At 38.7% G+C, this 23,990-nt stretch overlaps 3 protein-coding genes across 3 annotated transcripts in view; all 3 read left to right on the top strand.

Annotated features, from left to right (window-relative positions):
* The window catches only part of Ds (dachsous cadherin-related 1), a 351,409-nt gene that overhangs the window by 186,357 nt on the left and 141,062 nt on the right, over positions 1–23,990 (top strand). The gene's annotated exons all lie outside the window — the stretch shown is intronic.
* Positions 349–3,237, top strand: LOC139772946 (KIF-binding protein-like). Its single transcript, XM_071707021.1, has 2 exons — positions 349–1,252; positions 1,640–3,237. The coding sequence occupies exons 1-2, from the start codon at positions 1,198–1,200 to the stop codon at positions 3,163–3,165; spliced, it is 1,581 nt and encodes a 526-aa protein (XP_071563122.1). The 5' UTR covers positions 349–1,197; the 3' UTR covers positions 3,166–3,237.
* LOC139772947 (KIF-binding protein-like) lies at positions 5,831–7,724 on the top strand. The gene is made up of 2 exons (XM_071707022.1): positions 5,831–5,970; positions 6,048–7,724. The coding sequence occupies exon 2, from the start codon at positions 6,077–6,079 to the stop codon at positions 7,562–7,564; it is 1,488 nt and encodes a 495-aa protein (XP_071563123.1). The 5' UTR covers positions 5,831–5,970; positions 6,048–6,076; the 3' UTR covers positions 7,565–7,724.

Raw genomic sequence — 23,990 nt, 5'->3', positions numbered from 1 at the left:
GTCGAACAATTTCTCTGAATCCCAAGAGAACACCTGCAAAATTTCATGTATCTATTCATGTATTGTCGTGTACGAATACTTCGTATTATTTGTATCTACCTATTGACAAAAAAATTTACGTCTCCACCTAAATGTTTGTACTGCTCGTGCTATGCTTGGGTTTTGCTTGGTACATCTTCCATTACGGTGCGAATGTATATCAATGTTAACCTTTGCTCGCCACATTCCAGTAGACCGCTCAACGTTTTTTGGTTTTCTAGTTTTCACATAATAACATAATTTTTCTTATAATAATAACATAAGTTTCCTTAAAATACGTTTAGTTTAAACTCAAATAATTTTCTTGATTTAATATTAGCATAAACATCTTATTCAGACTCTGTATTTCCAATTTCTACATTACGAACTTAACAATATTAATATTAACCCTTAAAGTGCATACGTTTTTTCGGTACCTTCCACGTGCATACGTGGATCTTGTCACGTTCAACGCTATTTTTCCCTACCTTAAAGTATTTTTTTCAAAAATCTAAAAAAATTCATGAAACATTTGTCTACATTGTAGTTGACGATTTTATAGTCATTTTGATAAACATCGTTTATTTAATATCTTCTAACAAGCTTGCAAGTTTTACTGTTACGAGCAGATATCACTTTGGCTCGGACGCCGTAGACCCACGTATGCATGTTAAGGGTTAAGCTAGCAGGACTACAATAAAAAAAAAAGAAAAAAGAAAACCAAGGGCAGAAATGCAAAGAACTGAATTTGTACTAATTTGTACTACCCAAAACACTTTACATATTCATTCCTTTTACTTCAAATAATCCCCAATTTAAAAATGATGTTTATTCTAAGAGCTTTTGGAAGAACATTCGAAAAATAAATAAATTTGACACTAGCGGTCATTGAGTGGGATCTTATGTCTCTTTTGGAAAACTTATCAATATCAAACGTACGCAATTCGATATCTTATAGGAGAACGCGCTAGGGACTCTAGATAAAGAGAAATTTTATCCCTATAAAATAAACCTCTCTATTGGATATCAGAGGTATACATTCCCTCCAATTTTCATGCATAGCACGTGTATGTGGAAATCCCGCACCCAGGATTAGAGAACGTTTAATAAGTTTGAAAGTCACAACACAAATTTATAAATTTATACTGGAAATTGTCTTTATATCAATATCGAGCAATAATGTACGCGTTCCTCAGACGACAACTGGAAGAAAAATGCATATCCCTTCAACTTGGTAACATATATAGAATAGAATTTATTATTTCAGTGTTTATAGCCAAGAAGGGACTTGGTTTACATTTTTCCTTAACCTCACTCATCCATCCACACCTTAAGGACCGTCTACAATAGCCGTAAGAGTATGCAGTAAGACGTAAACAGTAAGCTATTGACCAACCACAGTCGATTATTCTTGAATTGTAAAAATCCCATTAGTCAGTAGTTTACTGCTTACGTCATCTTACTGCATACTCTTACGGCTATTGTAGACGGTCCTTTACATCTATTTATGACTAGACGCAACTCGCTATCACTGTATCTTTGTATTAACACATATAAATAATTTAGTTAGATAAATGTCCATGTAATGATTTTTCACTGTTAATACTTATTGTTTATACAGAAACGACACCGGCCGAACCCGCTACAAGTATGAATATTAGTCCGGAATTTTTGAAAGTTTTACAATTGTCGTTTGAAGTAAAGTACATGGATGAAGACATTACCCTTGCTGAGAAGAGAGACAAAATCAAAACGATAGAGGAGAGAATGGGTATATTACTGTATCATAATGTAATCCAACGTGATGTTCCAACGGATCCAAAATTTGATGATATTGTTGCTTTAGCGACAGCTTATTACAACGTAGGCTTGGAATATGTTATTTCTACGGATACTGACGATTTATCTATTGCTGTACTGTGTTTTTCAAAATGTGTGGACATTTTAAAAGAAAAAATGTCGGACCGTAAAGCTATATTGACATCTATAGGCGCGCTTAACGAATTGAATTCAGTTTATGAGAAAATGAACAAAAAGACTGATAGCGCATTGAATACAGCATTGAAACTATATATGACATACACACAGGAGGAGAATTATCCCGATCCCATCCACATAGCAAGTCTTATTGTTGGTATTAAAGAAGAAGAATCGAATCCTAAGATTATCTTGAACACTTTACATCATACAACTTTACAGAACTTAAGACTTCAATATCTTACAAGGTCGAAAGATAAGCACCTATTTGTAATATACATGAATAAGATATTAAACACCCGATTGACAGACATAGTATCTAACGATACAAAATTTGATGAAAAATGTCTTCATATGGCTTTAACCTTATTTGAGCTTTCTAGATACTTTCTAGCAAACGGTCGTTTCACTGAAGCTAAAAGTCACATTGCTATTGGTGATTATGTAATATTCAGAGTTGCTGCAGAGATATTGAAAATGGAACAGAAAGATTTTCTTCACTTGTATAAAAGTTTGAATTATGCCATTGCCGTTAATGCTAAATCTTGGGGTTCTTATGGAGTTTCTCTTTTACGTTTCTGGATGGAACAATTCTCACAGAATAAAGGAAATCACAAATCTTCTGAGAGACAAGATCTTATGTCAAAATTAGAAATAAAATCTGAGAAGTCAAATTTAATATTTTCTGACTTGTTAGAAAAAGAATTGGAAGGTATAATTATTCAGTTTACAGAAACATGTATATTAAATTTGGCTGATGCGAAATCGATTTTTATAAAAACTTTGAGACAATTTGAAAAGGCGAAGGAACATTTTACTCCAGACACTGACACTGTAACTTATGCAACTATAATACTTGAAATTTCGGATACATATAAATATTTAGCAGGTTTTGAAGAACAAAGAGATAATCAAATAAAACTACATAAAGGGCGAGTAAATTTGTTAGAGGACGCTCGTAAGAAATTTCCTACAATAATTGAGGATGATACAGATTTACAAATCTACAAACGGATTTGCTACGAAGTGGTGACTTCATGTTCCACGGTTATGGATTTAATGGTCGAGAAAACGTATTACGACGGATCATTTAAAGAGGTATCAACGAAAGCCGATCAATATATGAAAATGCTCGCAGAAAATAGTGGTTTTTATTTAAATGCAGTTTAGACTTTTTTAATTTTTAGTTCTAAGATTTATACGTTTCTCATTATTTGTAACTTTATATTATTAGAGAATATTAATGCATGCCGTTAACGTATGTGAGTCATAAAAAACATGATTCATAATTAAAAATTAAAAGAATATGTTTTATTAATTATCTGAATTAAATTTGTCTGAGAACAAATAATTTTTGAATTGAGTCATGTTCCTTAATATTTTCATATGATTCATATTATTACGAATTATGATAGACATATATGTAAGAATATCATTTCATTATTTATTTACGTATTTTTATAATTGACAATAATATATAATAATATGAGAATATATTTTATATTATAACATAATGTATGTTAACATAATATAATATATGTTATATACATTATGTACAGTTATATAAGAATATTTTTATTATATTAAGATTATATATAAATAGTATAATTTATATATACGTATATATATATAATCTTAAATAACATAAATTATTAATATATAATTTTGTATATAAACAAACAAATTGTAAAAATTATCAATGCTCGTAGAACTATGTGAAAAAAATATTAAGTAAAGAAATTGTAATTTTTTAGTAATTTACTCTATTTGTTTATTAAGCAATTTAAAGACAAATATATTTTCTATAGATTTAAATGCATTAACAACAGACTCCAAGAGTATATTAATTTACCTTCTCAAAGCGACGTGTGTGATTCCAAATTAAGTGTTGCTGATAACTTGAAAGACTAGTCTTGCCCTGATTGTGTCGAACGGATATTACGTGATTACAGCCGTTGTAACATTCGCAGTAGCTCTGGCCAGAAACCCATTATCTTGTTTAAACGATCCCTCTAGATGTTGACAAAAATTATGCGAACTTCAATATCAATTTTAATGATTACAACCAAGAAACAGAGTACATTTGAATGTGTATGTACAACACAGAATGTATAATTTAAACAACGCATCCAGACAATCAAGCAAATATTAATATAGTGAATTTGAAATACACATACATCACTTACAGAACTTTTTTAATTTTCTGACTGCCAGAAAGTCTCATCTGCTTACTTTGTGTTTTACATATATTCCGTCTTTATTTGTTTTTTTTGAGATTTCCTCTGTCGACTGAAAATTAAAGTTTATCTAACAATTAATAATATATCAAGTATTATTGGTGAATGAGAAATATTCGGCCTCCAGAGAGAGTTGAACCAGTACTTTTTGCAATGCCAGCAATTTTCTTATTAACACAAAAGGAATTTCAAATAGTTAGTAATAAATAAAATAATTACATTATTGATGTTAATTTAAAATAATCTGATGGGATATTTCAATTTATGAGAAAGCAGGAATGCATTAAATCCGAGTATTTTGATACGTGGGTTCAAACAACATCGCTACTGAATTCGAACAGGTCCTAATATCCAATTTTTCAGCACCTTTTTATACCGTTCATACGCATTAAATTGTATCGCTGCGTATGGCCCGGCCTGATTATTTGAACAAGATTGCCTTTATACAAAGTAAGAATATATTCGCGCGCGCGTGTTGAACAGTTTCTATGAATCCCAAGAGAACGCCTGCAAAATTTCATGTACCTATTCATGTATGTCGTGTACGAATATTTCGTATTATTTACATCTACCTATTGACAAAAAAATTTACATCTCCACCTAAATGTTTGTACTGCTCGTGTTGTGGTTGGCTTTTGCTTGGTACATTTTCCATTACGGTGCGAATGTATATCAATGTCAACCTTTGCTCGCCACATTCTAGTAGACCACTCAACGTTTTTTGGTTTTCTAGTTTTCACATAATAACATAATTTTCCTTATAATAATAACATAAGTTTCCTTAAAATACGATTAGTTTAAACTCATAATTTTCTTGATTTAATATTAGCATAAAAATATTTTATTCAGACTCTGTATTTCCAATTTCTACATTACAAACTTAACAATATTAATATTAACCCTTAAAGTACATATTATACGTTTTTTTGGTACCTTCTAAGTGCATACGTGGGTCTTGTCACGTTCAACGCTATTTTTCCTTACCTTAAAGTACTTTTAAAAAATCTAAAAAAATTCATGAAACATTTGTCTACATTGTAGTTGACGATTTTATAGTCATTTTGATAAACATCGTTTATTTAATATCTTCTAACAAGCTTGCAAGTTTTACTGTTACGAGCAGATATCACTTTGGCTCGGACGCTGTAGACCCACGTATGCATGTTAAGGGTTAAGCTAGCAGAACTACAATAAAAAAAAGAAAAGACGACCAAGAGCAGAAATGCAAAGAACTGAATTTGTACTAATTTGTACTACTCAAAAAACTTTACATATTCATTCCTTCTACTTCAAATAATCCCCAATTTAAAAATGATGTTTATTCTAAGATCTTTTGGAAGAACATTCGAAATATAAATAAATAAATAAATAAATAAATTTGACACTATCGGTCATTGAGTGGGATCTTATGTCTCTTTTGGAAAACTTATCTAATGTTCGATACGCAATTCGATATCCTATAGGAGAACGCGCTAGGGACTCTAGATAAAGAGAAATTTTATCCCTATAAAATAAATCTCCCTATTGGATATATCAGAGGTATACATTCCCTCCAATTTTCATGCATAGCACGTGTATGTAGAAATCCCCCACCCAGGATTAGAGAACGTTTAGTTTTGGAAGTCGCAACACAGATTTATAAGTTTATACTGGAAATTGTCTTTATATCAATATCGAGCAATACTGTTCGCGTTCCTCAGATAACAACTGGAAGAAAAACGCGCATCCCTTCAACTAGGTAACACATATAAATAATTTAATTAGATAAATGTCCAAGTAATGATTTTTCACTGTTAATTCTTACTGTTTACACAGAAACGATACCGGCCGAACCCGCTACAAATATGAATATTAGTAAAAAATTTTTGAAAGTTCTACAATTGTCGTTTGAAGTAAAGTACATGGATGGAGACATTAAACTTTCTAAGAAGAGAAACAAAATCAATGCGTTAGGGGACAGAATGGATGTATTATTTCAAAATGTAATCGATGTTTCAACGGATTCAAAATTTGATGATATCGTTGCTTTATCGACAGCTTATTACAACGTAGGTTTGGAATATATTACTTCTACGGATACTGACGATTTAAATACTGCTTTACGGTGTTTTTCAACATGTGTGCAAATGTTAGACGAAAATATGCTGGACCATAAAGCTATATTGACATCTATAGGTGTGCTTAACGAAATGACTTTAGTTTATGAGAAAGTGAAGAAAAAGACTGATAGGTACTTGAATTTAGCATTGAAATTATATATGACATACACACAGGAGGAGAATTATCCCGATCCCATCCACATAGCAAGCCTTGTTGGTATTAAAGAAGAAGAATCGAATCCTAAGATTATCTTGAACACTTTGCATCATACAACTTTACAGAACTTAAGACTTCAGTATCTTACAAGGCCGAAAGATAAGCTCCTATATGTAAAATACCTAAATAAGGAAGTAAACACCCAATTGACAGATATGGTATCTAACGAAACAAAATTTAATGCAAAATGTCTTGATATGGCTTTAACCTTATTTGAGCTCTCTAGATACTTTCTAGCAAACGGTTGTTTCACTGAAGCTAAAAGTCATATTGCTATTGGAGATTATGTTATATTCAGATTTGTTGAAGATAATAGATTGAAAACGGAAGAGAAGGAAATGAGAGCTTCTGATTCTCACTTGTATGAAAGTTATGATTATGTCTCAGCCGTTAGTGCTAGAGCTTGGGGTTCCTATGGAGTTTCTCTTTTACGATTCTGGATGGAAAAATTCTTACAGAATAAAGGAAACAAATCTTCCGAGATACAAGATCTTGTGTCAAAATTAGAAATAAAATCTAAGAAGTCAAATTTATTATTTTCTGACTTGTTGGAAAAAGAATTGGAAGGTATGATTATTCAGTTTACAGAAACATGTATATTAAATTTGATTGATGCCAAATCGGTTTTTATAAAAACTTTGAGACAATTTGAAAAGGCGAAGGAACATTTTACTCCAGACACTGACACTGTAATTTATGCAAAGATAACACTTGAAATTTCGGATACATATAAATATTTAGCAGCGTTTGAAGAACAAAGAGATAATCAAATAAAACTACATAAAGGGCGAGGAAAATTGTTAGAGGACGCTCGTAAGAAATTTCCTACAATAATTGAGGATGATACAGAATTACAAATTTACAAACGGATTTGCTACGAAGTGGTGACTTCATGTTCCACGGTTATGGATTTAATGGTCGAGGAAACATATTACGACGAAGAGGTGTCAACGAAAGCTGATCAATATATGAAAATGCTCGCAGAAAATAGTGGTTCTTATTTAAATGCAGTTTAGACTTTTTTAATTTTTAATTGTAAGATTTGTACGTTTCTCATTATTTGTAACTTTATATTATTAGAGAATATTATTTAAGTGCATGCCGTTAACGTATATGAGTTATATAAGAAACATGATTCATGATTAAAAGTTAAAAGAATTTTATTAATTATCTGAATTAAATTTGTCTGAGAATAAATAATTTTTTAATTGAGTCATGTTCCTTAATATTTTCATATGATAAACATATGTGTAAGAATATCATTCCATCATTTATTTACGTATTTTTATAATTGACAATAATATACAATAATATGAGAATACATGTTATACACATTATGTACAATTATATAAGAATATTTTTATTATATTAAGATTATATATAAATAGTATAATTTATATATACATATATACATATATATATGTATATATATATATATATAATTTTAAATAACATAAATTATATAAATATATAATCTTGTATATAAGCAAACAAATTGTAAAAATTATCAATGCTCGTAGAACTATGTGAAAAGAATATTAAGTAAAGAAATTTGGAATTTTTTAGTAATCTACTCTATTTGTTTATTAAGCAATTTAAAGACAAATATATTTTCTATAGATTTAAATGCATTAACAACAGACTCCAAGAGTATATTAATTTACCTTCTTAAAGCGACGTGTGTGATTCCAAAGTGAAGTGTTGCTGATAACTTGAAAGACTATAGTCTTGCCCTGATTGTGTCGAACGGATATTACGTGATTACAACCGTTGTAACATTCGCAGTAGCTCTGGCCAGAAACCCATTATCTTGTTTAAACGATCCCTCTAGATGCTGACAAAAATTATGCGAACTTCAATATCAATTTTAATGATTACAACCAAGAAACAGAATACATTTGAATGTGTATGTACAACACAGAATGTATAATTTAAAAAGCGCATGCAGATAATCGAGCAACTATTAATATAGTGAATTTGAAATACACTAACATCACTTACAGAACTTTTTTAATTTTCTGACTGCTAGAAGTCTTATCTGCTTACTTTGTGTTTTACATATATTCCGTCTCTACCTGTTCCTTCTGAGATTTTCTCTATCGACTAAAAATTGAAGTTTATCTTAGTTCAATTAATAATATATCAAGTATTATTCGTGAGTCAGAAATATTCGGCCTCCAGTTAAACCAGTATCTTTTGCAATACCATCAATTTTCTTATTAACACAAAAGGAATTTCAAATAGTTAGTATCTAATAAATAACATAATTACATTATTGATGTTAATTTAAAATAATCTGATGGGATATTTCAATTTAAGAGAAAGCAGGATCACATTAAATACGAGAATTTTGATACGTGGTTTCAAACATCGCTATTGAATTCGAGCAGGTCCTAATATCCATTTTTTCAGCACCTTTTTATACCGTTCATACACTGTAAATTGTATCGCTGTGTATGACACGGCCTGATCATTTGAACGAGATTGCCTTTATACAAAGTAAGGAAATTTTCGTGTCGAACAATTTCTCTGAATCCCAAGAGAACGCCTGCAAAATTTCATGTATCTATCCATGTATTGTCGTGTACGAATACTTTGTATTATTTGCATTTACCTATTGACAAAAAAATTTACGTCTTCACCTAAATGTTTGTACCGCTTGTGCTGTGCTTGGCTTTTGCTTGGTACATCTTTCATTACGGTACGAATGTATATCAATGTTAACCCTAGCTCGCCACATTCCGGTCCAGTGGACTGCTCAACGTTTTTTAATTTTATAGTTTTCACATAATAACATAATTATCTAGTTTCCTTATAATAAGTTTAGTTTAAACTCAATATTTTCTTGGTTTAATATTAGCATAAACATTATCTTATTCAGACTAATTAGAATGAAAATGACAATGCGACAAAGTCGAGCGGTCTCACGGACCGGAGTGTGGTGAATTAAGGATTTATGTGTGACCAGCGACGGTTGAGAGTCGAAAATTTTGATATAATAAATATCAAGGACCAATAATTATTTGAGTTAGATAACCTAATTTACTTAAGCTTGTGTCAAGTTCCGATATTCTGAATTTGTTATTTCAGAATCAGTTAAAAGCTATAACCATTGACATTGGGTAAGCTTCGCTGTTCAGTTTAAACTCAAATTAAAAATGTAAGCATCACTTTTTACTACAATTATTATTATTATCAATATTGCAGTGATCGTACAGACGGAAAGTCAAAATACAATTTTAATGTACACAAGCTCTTATAATAACCTTTGCAGCTGAGATTAATTTTTTTAATTATTAGTAAGATTCAAACGATATCGGATATATCAATATTTAGGTTTAGTAAAGGTTTACATGTGTCTCTTAGATCTTCCCCATACAATCTCACCGAACATTTCTCTTGGTAGTCGATATGTCATATTTAGTAATACATGGTCTGTAATACTGAACGATATTAAACGATACTAAAATGAAATGCAACATTTGTAAGAACATCACATGAGATAAAAAAACGACACCGACTCACTTTGGCGATATTTCTCAAAAGAAGACGGGTATATTGCACGTTGCAAACTTTGTGGCCAATCACTTAATAATGCAGATAGGAAAAATTCTGTACAAATTCATTTAAATTGTCATAAAGAAGTAGTAGCTAAAATAACTCGACGAGAAGAAATTATTTATTCCTGGCTATCGCGACATTTCAAATTCTCAGGCTCTTATACAATCTGCAAATTAGGTCATTGCAAATCCATTATACTTCAAGGAATAGGTGCTTTTAAATCTCACTTGATTAAAAAGCATAATATAATAATGAATATTCAAGATATGGAGGAAGAATTGGAAATAATAACACGCGGATGGAATGAGACAGCTCTATCTCTAGATGGAAAAAATTATGCCGGTCCAAGTTATCATCACGATAATACACATTAGCATTCTCTTGGAAATCAAGATGATCAACAGAAGTAAACATCTCAGATATTAGTCTCTTACTTAGTCTGAATTATTAGTATATTTTATTGTGTACAACTAACATATACAAAGTTCGATATCTAACATTTAAAAACATAGAGACTGTATTATTTCCAGTCTAATATTTAACGTCTTTTATAAATGTTATAGTTATTTTTGAATTAAACAATATTATTTGAACGAGTTTATATCAAGTTTTGTTAACTCAAATATGCTGTCCATTTAATTATTATCTAATATATTCAGTGATTGACATATATATATTTATACGCAGATAACTGGGCAAGTATTACGGAATTTAAGTAGTAATTGTGTTTAAATATTTTATTTTAAGAAATGTGAATAATAAGAGTCACGATTCAATAATCGAATTACATATATGACTACAATATGATCTTGTCATTCTAATTACATTAGTAATTTTCCGATTCTTTAATCACTATGTGTATACATATATGCAGGTTCAATTACAGTGGACAACAGGAATCTAAATCCTATGATAATCTTCGGGACTTTGACCTGCGAGGTTACATGTAATACCAGCATTAACAATAGTTTTGACGAAGATATTGGAATATATCAATAAATAGATGCACTTGACAAGGAATTATATTTTGCATTATTACATAACGTAAAACGGTCTTATGATTTAAACATCAATCTTCTTACGAATATAATTGCTTTATTAATTTTTACTATTTACTAATTACTATAGTATTGCCAGTTATATGAGTTTTCTTTATATCAATATATCAATTCATATATATCTTATATAACGTTTTATGTAATATCGAGTAATATATACAAACCTATTAGCGTTGCAATAGGTAAATATGTATTAGAATTATAGAATATATTCAAATACTATTATAATATTGGCAATATTTAAAATATTTATTATAATTTTTCATCACGGAAAAAGACAGCCCAGCGTTACGTATTATTGACCGTTGCTAGAAGCGCATAATTGTTCTCAATGTCTGGCCGCGCACATAGCAAACGCAATCAGCGCATGTGCATATTCTTTAAATAAGTACACGACTTAGGTTTTGCATACTTGCAATAAAAGATTTGCTGTTTAAAATAAAAAGTCATCACAGTCTTTTGTGATTTAGCTCATCACGAATTTTTATTTTACCGATTTAATTTCTATAGACATCTAATTTAATTCACGAGACACATTGAATGTATAATAAATAAAAAATTACGGTGACCATATCCGAGATCATCGTTTGTTCTTCCATTATACGCGGAAAAAATTTCGCGTATACTGCCTATAAAAAATAACGCGTTAAGCATCTTTCAGTGTCGATCGGGGGAGGAATCTCGAGGCAGATAGACGATGATAGTCGATAGTTCAAACGACCTCGAGCTTCGGATGAGTTTAAGGAAGACACGTACCGCGGGGGAGGCGAGTGGCGGAACGCGAGCGAGACGGGGAATCTTATCGAGATTCCTGGCGGCCTTGCCTCTCGATTTATCATTCTCGCATAATAGGCCCGCGTGGAGCGGATATTCCGGAGCTCGCGAGGAAGAGAGAACATTGTTCGCCCTCCCGCTCACAGATCCTCCGGGACGAGGAACCTGCCAGAGAGAGAGAGAGAGAGTGGCATTGAACGCCTCATCTTCGCGGGTTGCTCTTTTCTCCTTGTGAGAAACTCGATCCAATCTTCGGACTGGGATCAATATAGAGCGCACTGAACATTTGTCTACCGTCTACTCCTTAAACTTGCATTTCGCGACCGCGGTCAGGGACTTCCTCGTCGCCCAAGCCGTACATTTCCCGCGGCCAGAAACTCGAACTCCTCTTCGCCTCTTCTCCTCTCCATCGAAGAGCCAAAGGCGAACCGGATACCGGAGCCGTTCGCCGACTCGCGCGAGTCGGATCACCCTTGATCATCCGCAAGGAGTCGTGATGGACTAGGCCTTCGGGAAATTTTTCTCGCATTGTCACGTATCTGATTACAATGGACGGGCGAAAGAGAATTCGCTTCTGGCAGTGAATATCTCGTGCGACTGCGAGTCCGCAATCGTGTCAATAATTATATTGATTAATAATAAATTTATTATTTACATTTTTTCTTTCAAGAATGTGTTGCAAGATTCTGAAGAAATTTACATTCTCGTGTAAAATCTGCGATAACTATTATATATCGAGCTATTTCAATCTGGCTCGTACATCTTGATAGCGCCCGTTGAGGCTGGATGGTAAAGGTGCTGATGGGAAAAGGAGTTTTATTACTCTTTTTCAACGTCCCATTGGATCCAGGCTGGTCGCGAAAGTGACAGCGGCAAAAAGCTCGCCGTCCAGTTTAAAGGCGATAAATATCAGATGCAATATCAACGGGTGCGCATGGTATGCATCTCTCGCCGAATGGCCTTGCGGTCGACGGCCATCGCTCAACAAGATTCTTGATACGAATAACTCGGCTCAAAGTATAAATCGCGCAGGAGCGCGCGCCGTAAAAAATGTATAACACGATCGAAACTTGATAGTCCTCGAAATCTCGCTCTAGAAATAAATCATTTCCATTAAGTTTGATGGTTGAGTCCACCGCACGATAAATTCGATGACGGATGGACCGCGCGAAAAATTCGCCGACCTTCTCAGATGCTCGCACGAACAATTTCGATCCTCTGCGTTGGCGTCCAGGTCCGCGATACTCCTGCGCACGCCGCGCCAGAGCGAGGAGAGCACGAGAGAGGAGAGGTGAAAACGAAAGAGGCAGATGGAGAGGACGAGAGGATATTCCGGCTCGGATTCTCGTAGCCCGAGGGGGTTACCACCAATGACATACTCACAAACCCAACATACGTAACTCCGCCGGTTGTTTCTCCCTCGTCCGCCCCCTGTCCACCTCCATCCCGTCACCGTCCCTCTCTCGTGGTACGGCCATATTTTTTTGTGCCCCGCAATTATTCGTCTCAAATTACCGGTCCGGACTGTAGTCGCGGAAAACTTATAATGCTGCAACGTTCCGTACGAGGTGGAGTATCGATGTTGCCCGTCGGCGTAATAAAAAGGTCGCTTCAAATACAACCGTCGAATGCTCGGTCATAAGAGCCCAGCCGTGCAGCGGCGCCGGACGCCGTACCGGGCCGGAAGAAAAAGAATTGTATTCTTCGATACGCCGCTGAGCTTTGATCCTCATGGCGTGTTCACGCCAATTTACATTAAGCAATGTGAAATTTTTGCAAAAGCTGACCGCGCGCGCCGATATCAATTAAGGGGCAGGTGCCTGGAGGAGGTGCGGTGATTTCTCGCGAGGGTTGCCCTATCCGCACAGATGATTGCTACACGCGAGACATACTTGGAGCTAAATCCGAGAGCGTTTAGCGAACCTGACTGACGGATAAGCGATGTACGTGTCAATGTTGGATCATCAAGTTACAATTGATAATCTCGGATTATTACAGTCTCGAGCTTCGATTTGTTTGTTTGTTGATAATGGCATCGGTTCCGCCAGCGTGTGCGACTTCCCGAGTTGCGATCGAGGGGCGCGCAAAAAGCGACTGGGGAGTGCCGCCAGGTCTTACATAAGCTCTCGGGATACTCCCGGCCGATCTTTTTCTCAGCTTCTCTCTCTCTATCCGTCTTATTTCTTCTCTCGCCCTCTTTCCTGCATTCCGTATCTTTCCGTACTCGCTTTCTCGGGCCTTTCTCGCTACTCGCTTCTTCAAAGAGTGTCCCTCTCGCGCGGGCACACCGGAACCCCGTAATTTGCCCGACGACGCGTAAACTAAGCACTGTGGGAAGAAAGGGCGCCGATCGGAATCGACTGAAATTATGATTTCGAGCATTCTCGGAGTCTTCCTTTATGCACGCATGCACATTGCACACGCGTGTGTCTTTCGTAGTCCGAGTTCTGTGACGTGTGTGCGTTCTGCGCAAACCGTTTCCTCGAAGTAATCATCATTACATACCTTATCGCCGTTACGTAGCGCGTCCTGTCGCCGTTTATAAGGACTCCGCGTGTCCCTTTTCGAGACGCAAACGAGAACGCAAACGGCTCCGTAGCTAGATAGAGAACCTCCCAACAGCGAACGGACAAAGGAATGACGCGAACGTTTGAGAAGGGAAAAATATAGGACCGCTCGTTCGAGTATCTCTCTCTCTCTCTCTCTCTCTCTCTCTCTCTCTCTCTCTCTCTCTCTCTCTCTCTCTCTCTCTCTCTCTCTCTCTCTCTCTCTCTCTCTCTCTCTCTCTCTCTCTCTCTCTCTCTCTCTCTCTCTCTCTCTCTCTCTCTCTCTCTCTCTCTCTCTCTCTCTCTCTCTCTCTCTCTCTCTCTCTCTCTCTCTCTCTCTCTTTCTCTCTTCCGCGAACCGTTACGAGTAATTGGTTCTCTAGAACGCGATTCCTGGATTCCACGGCGCGTTCCAATGCAAAGATATAAAACACAGGGCATTTCCGTAATCGCAGCGCCGGCCACCACGGTACCTTCGCGTTCCGTAGGTCGGGCTGTAAGCAGCCATTGTTTCCATGGCGCGATCGTTATACGACGGTGTGAATCGGCGAGGGCAATCGTGAGCCATCGAGGGAGAATCGCGCCGTCGAGAGTACTCTGGAAATCAAGACTTCAAGCGTAAATACTTGGAGGATGTATAGAGCCAATGTCTAAAACTGATTTTCATAGATTCTCACAAGGTTCTGCCTCTCGAGACAGGGAGAAATCGCCATTGCGTAAAAACAACTACGTTACATGCGCATGTTCCTGAATATTCACCTACATCCGGCAAAATAAAAATGTCTTCTTTCGTTTCTTTGGTATCCGCACGATGTAAAAATCTGTCGCTCGTCGCCAGCCATTAATTGAGCTGTTTATTTTGCAAGTTATAAAACGCATCGATCAAGCGTTTACATTAAAATACTTTGTGTAAAGAAATGTATGCGCATAATTTGTTGAAAATATTTTGCAGCTGCCTGGCCGGCAGGGACGTGAGTAACGTTTCTTAATCTTTGCAATACGCGCAAATGAGGAACGTCGTTTCGGCAACATCTCTTCACTCACAGGTTTTGCTGCGCGGAACATTTATCTCCTTCACCGACAGCAGCGGCGGAAGGAGCCTACGGACAGTGCACGAAGTGCATCTCTTTCGTGCTCATTGCGGCGAACGCATATTTGTGGACCATTTTTTCGGCCGCTGCGCAAAAATTTCAGTAAAATTACATAACGCACAGAAAACATTATCGCGCGATTCTTAATTCTCCGGTGGGCGCGTGAAAATTTGAAACGTAAGAGGGCGCGCGTGGGGTGTAAATTACATCCCATACATTATTTATGTTATAAATATTAAACCAATTAATATTTTTTTGTTTTCTGTTTAATATTATTTATTATTGAACATATCTTAAAGTATATTAATAGATTGAAATTTTCATTTTAATGTTTTTTTCGATAATAATCGGTTCTGTATTGAAATGAGTCCAGAATATACTCATTAGGAAAAAAGAAACTTGGGATATAAAACACACCCCACGCGCCCACTGCGATGGTTAATATCAGTATGACTGTTGCAATAGAGAACAAAATAATTCAATAATTCAATTTATTATTCAGAATCGTAACGTTTTAGTAGCGTTGTTATATCTACCAGAATGAATCTCCGCACGAATAAAAGCATTAAGTTGCAAAACCACGGTACGAAGTAACTCTCTGCCGGGGAGGAAAATAAAAGAGAATACCGCTGTTGGACAAAGTTGCGTGAAACATGAAGTAACTCTCTGCCGGGGAGGAAAATAAAAGAGAATTCCGCTGTTGGACAAAGTTGCGTGAAACATGAAACGTCGTTTCGTATCTGCTTCTCCCCGTTATCCCACTAATGACGATGTAACGGTTGAGGGCCGACAATGAGATTATCGCGGGACAGTCCCGTACATTCGTTCCGTCGAGATGCTTAATTCTTCATATCCGCCAAAGAATATTCTCCCAATGTTGCGCCGAACGTTGCGTTTCTCTCATACTATCGATGGATATACCGTGCGCGATCGAGCTGTGCAGGCGAGGAATTAGCGTCGATCGGAGAGATAGCCTCCAATTTCTACACGTTTGAATTATAGTTTTGTAACGCGGAGTGATAGTCCGGCACACCATTCTCACGCGTAACTCTTAGGTACTTCCAGGGAATTTTACACAAAGGAGAACGGGGGAAATGCACAATGTTGCGCGATGTGTGTTGTTAGCTTATTAAATACCGATTCGCAAATATTTCCCAATATAGCGCGTAAGACGTATAATTTTATTAGTTTTACGACCGTCTTAACGCAGATACGATGTGTTAATGGCGATTCGACGTACATTTAACTATCGTAACGTTTATAAGCTTATGATATGTGTCGCGCCCGATGTTTCTCTCCGCTCGGATCGTAAAACGTTCGAATCCTCTCGAATTCTTTCGGAGGATCTATGGGTCACTCGGTTACGTACTCGTTAGCTTCTTCGTAGCTATATGGCGTGAAAGCGGCGGGATATAACGCGCCGCCGCGGCCGTTTAAGCCGTTATCACTCGCGGCGACGTCGACGGGATTAATATCGGGCTATAAATCAGGTCGCATTTGATCGCCGCGAGTGTCCTTTTTTTCCAGAATAGCGCGTACTTTAATCCCGGCAGGGTTAACGCGCTCAGATGGTCTAACTGGACGGTCGTGCAAAAAAATCGCGCAAGTTGCGATATAACCGGACGCGTTGCTCGCAGCTCGATTATAATCGCCGTAGAGAAAGAGAGGGAAGGAGAGAAAGAGATTTGGCTCGGGCTTTAATAATCGCATCGATTACTCGCCGGAGTCGCAAAAACGAGCACGCGAAACGGCGTTCTTTAGTGGGTGAGAGAGAGAGAGAGAGAGAGAGAGAGAGAGAGAGAGAGAGAGTCCCGGGCCCCCCGGCTATATAGAGACGCCGTATCACAGTCGGTGTCGGTTCTGTGAGCGGGCGCATGCGAGCGTCCAGTCGCGGTGTCTTCCCGTACTTTACGAGACAAGGAAATTAGTTAAATGTGTAATAATGCTCGACGGGGGGGCGTTCGGGCACTCGAGACTCCTTCCTCCTCCGTTCGTATACCCGTTGCTTCGGCAATACTCATGTGTCCCTTCGTCTACTGGCTCCGTCTCGTCTTCCCCTTTTTTTTTCTTTCCCGTCTGGATTCGTCGTATTCCTCCTTCCCGCTGCCCCCCGCTCTCACGTGGCGCGATACCCAAAGCCACCCCACTGTCGTCTTTGGTCGACCACACGTGGCGAGTTAAGCTGTTTCTTTTAACGCACGGTCGGGACACTAAAGTCGGGAATCGTTTAGGTAGCTCGTTGAAGGTTGATAACAATGTAAACCCGGGCGTACCGCAGAGCCCCCACGCGAACAGATTGTCACACTTCTTCTCTCGGCCGAGTCCTTTATCTCAAAATCTCGGCTATCGCTGCGCGATGATTAAGTAGATACGACGTGTAATAGTCAGCCGTACATGTGCGCATATGTACGCATGCAGGTTTCTTTCTTCTTCTGGCCTCTTTTTGTCGCATTTAATATCACCGATGTCACGTCGTAAAGGGCACGCAAGATAGCCGTTAAAAATCTCGCGAATTTTACGAGTATGACGACCGAGGTGAGTTTCTACATTCCGGATTTTACGATTGGAATCCGTCAACTGAAATTATACGGCGCGCCTGCGAAAAAGAAATTTAAAGATACCTTTTTACGGCAATTTAAATGACATCCTTATCAGTTTAATCTGCATAATCACATAACAAAGTGAGTGCTTCCTGCTGGTTTCTCGTCACGTTCTCCTCGTATGTAGGATTCTTTTACATAAACTACGTTTTAAGCCTATTAATAACGAAGAGATATACGTCGGCAAGCTAACACTTATGAGCGATGCTCAAAAAAAGCTATTTACGAAAGCAATAATTACAAATCAGTCGTAATTAATTACGGTGCGTCGATCTACTAGGCTTCGATTATCACGATGTTACAGAAATCGCATGGTCTCATACGGCAATAGAGAAATTAATTACAAAATACGGTGGTACTGCCATTATCAGTAATTACGATCGGGATCGGAAATCGTGCCTCCAGAGTAAACCAATATCGGTTAATCACGGGTTGTCTTAATTGGTCGATGTCGAAAAAAAGGCTGGATTCGTCGTCGGAAATTGCAGAAATACCTAGCTCGATCTTCCATTCGATTTTTTTATACGGCTGGAGTAATAAATAACTTCACTATCGCGTTACCGCGAAAACAAAAATTGGATTCGTCTCGCAAAGTACAGAAACATCTACAACCCAGCCTTTCTCTTGCGTTTTTATATAGCAATAAATAATTTTACTATCGCTTTATCTCTTAATGGACAACTGCTGTTCCGTGAACAGTTACGACACGATTAACAGCTTTATTTCTCGGGAAAAAAGTATTTATCGTAAATAGTCAAGTCAGTCGATTTTAGAAATAATCCATAGTCACGTTTATTTTATCCGTATCTGCGAGGACAGAAGTGCGCGGCTCGTTTTACGCGATATTTATCGTAATTGAAACGTTCGTGCGGTGTGATATCCGAGCTTAACCAGCGTTTCTCTTTCTGTTCCAGGTAAGAGATGGACCTCCCATTGCTATGTGTGCGAACTCGATCGTCCCGTTTCAAGGTAAATCCCGCGGACTCGAAGAATATAAGGACGGTATGGCCGTAGATGATTCTTTTTCGGTACGAAATATATAAGGTGACGATTATAATGTAATCGTGTCGCGAAAGGACTTGCAGAAATTCAAAAAGAATGAGAAAGAAAAAGTTCGTCGCAACCAATTGTGTAAGGACTGGTGATTCATTACGCAGGCCAATCAAAATTGGCATGGCATTATTTGACGCACTTGCGAGATCGCGATACCATTTTCGAAATTGTAACAACCGATACTTTGACCAATCGAGTGACTCTTTCTTCGTTAACTTATTGCACAATTAATAGCGACCTGAACTTTTGATGCGGTGCGGTCAATTGGTACGATCGGGTCTGCAAAACTCCCGCAAGTCTATCGATAGTTCCACAATAAGAACGGCTGGACTATTAACTGTGTTGCCCCTTGTTCACCGATCGTTCGTTGACTCTCAGCGCACAATCGATCGTATCTCTGACTTTTCATTACGGTGCTTCGCGGTCCGCCGCGATGAGATCAATGTTGCGCGGGGGAAAAACGCGCGCGCTTATTGATAGACTCTGCTCGAAATAACAATGAGCCATCCGAGTTCCTTCTTACATCGCGATCCGTATTAAATTACCTCGGCTTTGTTTGCGGATCGTTCGTTAATCGCGGGCGTACGCATACGGACAGTACGACGCATGCAATTAACGGACACGGACGAGGGGGTCTATTTTTAGCGGCTGTTCCGCGCGCCGCTAATCATCGTTCTCTCCCTTTTGCAACGTGGCAACGATCGCGACGTGCGATCGTATCCGGAACCCTGACCGTCGGCAACGGCATGCCAGTCATCGACTCATGATTTTCCAACGTCGTTCGCTAAACAATATCTCTCCTTATACCTACCGAGCTACTCTTCGTCTTCGAAACGAGATTCCGCTCGATACTATCTCCGCGATACATACGTCTCGCGTTCCCGTCAGTCGTCGTTCGCGCGCGGGAGATGAAGGCACTTGGTGTGTACACACGGCGTACACACTTGCAGCGAAAACGAGATATCGGACACTGACCCGCGCAAGGAGTCGACCGACCATGGCTTCCTATAGCAGATATGTCATATTCTGTAGGTACATCACGTTCGACCGCACCTCGAGGACTCTGCTGTAGAAACGGCGCTGTAGACTGATAAGCACGCGACTGCGCTGATTGCGCATAAGCGTAGCATGCTGTTGCTGCAAATCTCGACACGCATAACGCTTTGAAATGAATTTCTTGTAGAAATATATCTCGGTTATTGCTGTGTGTCTAGAGAACGGGATTTCATGCTCTTCAGAAAAGTTTATAATACTTGTCGCACTTTACGAATGTCGATCCGGAAGAGAGTCGATTTTTTTTTTCAATTTTAAGTATGCACTTGGTTAGATTCAGGAGAGGCCTAGTCACCGGTAGCTAGGTGGCCAGTTAGCGACCAAGTGTCGTGTTTGCTTTGGCTCATCTTAACCACCCGAGAAGAGGAAGTGTCGATTATACTAACCTCGGAGGTTACACTTATCCTCTCATCATTCTTTCATCTAGTCTTTCTCCGTCCGTCTCATGGAAAATGCGTCTTAATAGGAGAAATCAATATTCTGAATATATAAAATTCGAAAATTAAATCATTGGAATCTTCATTGTGGCGGCCAAACAAGCCGTCCGCCACATACGCGCGACGGGACGCGCGAAGAAAGAAGGAACTCGCGGCGCGGCGATGGGGCGGGCGCGCCACTGGTATCTTCTTGTTCGTATTCAGAAAACAACAGGGGTCTGCATAAATAGAAGCACCCAAGGTTCATCGCTGTTTTGGCGTGTATTTTCAAGGGAAAATAGGACACGCATCCTACGGGCATTCTAGCGGTGCAGGCGACGATCCCGCTGCCGGCGTGTACCAAAGGACGGCGACTGCGATGGCACGTACCGCACTCTCGTGCGCTGATAACGACATAAATCCTTCCATTATCACAAAAAAATACTGCTTATATTTGTCAACAATCGTCCCGTTCGTGAAGAAATAATATCTAATAATTTTACTTTTCCACGGTGTCAGTGCGGATACATTGATAATTAATTTTGCGCAGATTTTTATGTTAGTTTGCAATTATTATAATTTGTTATTAAAAGAAAAGACGGATGCGTGTATATGTATATGAATATACAGGCGACGACGGATCAGTGTAACGTTTATTGTTTTCTTCGTGGCCTTTCCCGACTCGTATGCTGCCGCAGATGGGCCGAGCATCGCGCTTTCAATTAACGTTGTGTCAGCGCATCAGCCGGCGGCGTGGCATGATCGTCCCGGCGATCCACGTCGAAATATTTTCGGTCAATATTTATGCAAAACGCTCGGCTCCCCTCGCCGCCTCTCCTTTCTTCGAGATGTCGGAAATATGGTGATTAAGATTGACCCGTGCTTCCCAAGTAATCTTTCGAAGCAATTAACGTGTAAACAGCACGACACTGTTGCGCGCGCGCGCGTCTCGTTTGTATCGATCGCTGTTATTTTCGATAGCTTGGAAATTTGCATAAAATTAATACGGAAGTATACCTGGCAGCGCGCCGAACGTCAATTTTTATACGGGGAAACAACATACGGCGTGCACGCGTTATGGAAAAGGTAAAATCTGACGCTTCGGTTTCGCGCCGCGATTTTTTTACTTCGTAATAAGCTCGCTTTATGTACCGTTCGTTTAGACCGTTAGTGGGCGTAGTTAGGGTGTCCGGTTATTGATAGCATTATCAGCTTATTTTTTGACCGGTTCGAAAGTATTGAGAGACACGCGATTATCCGAGGAAGTTATTCGATCGTGTCACAGCTCATGTGTAAACTGGTTCCCCTTATCGAGCCTGCACCGTGTAAACCTGGCTCGTTCGCCATGCCGTGTGTCTAGGCGATTTCCTGCTAGATCATCCGATGGCCGCGACTCTCTTAATCAACTGGCACGGCGAGAGATTTGTGGGAAACCATCCGGCCAATAGTACTCCTCTATCCGCTTCGCGCCATTCGTCATGCCGTGGAATCTAATCTAGCGCTAAGCTTTCGTAATGCATCTTTCGAAACACGACGGTGGACTTTAACGCGTCGATGTCATTAACATCTCGATGGGATTTGAAATTATTTTTCACCGTTTGTTGAGACACATGCATCATCGATATATCGAGATAGTTACACCTTGTTACGAACTATCCCAACTGCATCGATTCTCAGACAGTATATTACATTGATTCATCACGTGCGCGATTTTGTAATATGTAGAATGTTGAAACATTACTGGCGAAACATGTATTAATCAAATTCTTTCGTTTGTTGTATCTATTCGCAGAAGCTCACGATGCCCATGTATTTTGATTCGACTTATGATCTAATTGCTATCTACCTACGCGCGCCATGCATGCGATTAATCTCTTTTTTCGTCGTTGAAGAAAAAGTGAAGTTCAGTTCCATCTGTACCGAAATGTAATGAAGCGGTTCACGGTCCACTTTCGCAATTTCTTCGTTCATCTTCGAGCCGCGCGGTGCTCGCTCGGCAGTGAGAAAAATGTCCGCTACACGAAAGTCACGGTACCGCTACGAACTCATGAAAGTCGATGAACCGGTCGCGCCGATTCGCTCGGACACTGCGACCAAGCGACCAAGGCTACGACAATTCCGCTCGCGAGCACGACTTCCGTTCCACTCGTTCTAGGCGAAGACCCTTGTGGTCGCGTCCCGGGCCGCGTCATCAAAGTATTGGCGTCCATAATGGCTTTATTTGAAAGTCATATTTAATGTATTTTCTCGGTAACGCGAGTCGGAAATTTTACATACCTCGACAATGTTGAAAGCTGAAGATTTCTCAATACGAAATGCTGTTATTGTATACCGGCACTTCTATCAGAACTAAAAGCTATGAGAGACTCCAGCATTGCGGGAATTTGTTTTACAGAATTTCCTTAACACGCATAAAAATAAATTTGATTTGAAATAATTTACAAAAGCAACACACATTAATATTTATTATGGGGACATCGCGCACACAGAGAGTTGGAGTTTATTTAAGAAAGTATCTGACGGTGATGGACGGTGAAAGACAGTGTTTGGAACGAGTTGTCCGTTGAATCGAGGTCCTTGATCCGCGTTAGTCATCGGTCCCTGGAAGCAAAAGGGTCGAGCGTATAATAGAAAAAAGAAAGCCAGAACGTATAGTTGAAGAAGTAGAAGAAAGAAAAGATTGAGATTCCTACAAGCGTGGAGATGGAAAATAACTCTGACGTTTTTGTGCCCCGACTCTTTCTCTTTCTTCACCGTCCTTACCTCGAAAGGGCCGTTCGCATCCGCGATAATCCTTTACCGTACCGATCTCGCCCGAATAATCCGTATTCATAAACGGTGGAGTCATTAGTGATTCCGCCGTATGGCGCGCGTGGGTGGGGACCGGTAATCGGTGAATTGCCGGAGGTGGTGGTGAATGGTCAAAAAGGAGGCGAGATGGAGGACGAGAGTAAAACCGACGGGCACAACCGGTGCGATATCCGGCAATGGTAAAGGCAGAAAACGAGAGGAATGAGGATCAGCTGTTAGAAAAAATCATTGAGGCGAAAGGTGAAGCTCGGGGCACCACCTTTACGGGATTTATGTCGTGTAGCCGTCCAGATCGCGGAATTCCGCGCGATCTATCGGTATCGGGGACTATCGTTTTGTATCATCGACCTGTTGGGCTCGCGGCCTCGACGTCGCGCGCGTGTCGCGTCGCAAAACGTAAATGCCCCGTAACAAACGAGACCTTTGGATTAAGCGTTATTACTGTCACAATAATTAGCTAAGGGAAGAATAATATGTTG

The sequence above is a fragment of the Temnothorax nylanderi genome, unplaced genomic scaffold (genome assembly GCF_030848795.1).
Source record: "Temnothorax nylanderi isolate EJ_2023f unplaced genomic scaffold, tnyl_v1.0 TNYL_tig0055_pilon, whole genome shotgun sequence".
Taxonomy (NCBI): Eukaryota; Metazoa; Arthropoda; class Insecta; order Hymenoptera; family Formicidae; genus Temnothorax; species Temnothorax nylanderi.
Note: the sequence above shows the minus strand (reverse complement) of the source record. Positions and strands in the feature narration are given on the sequence as shown.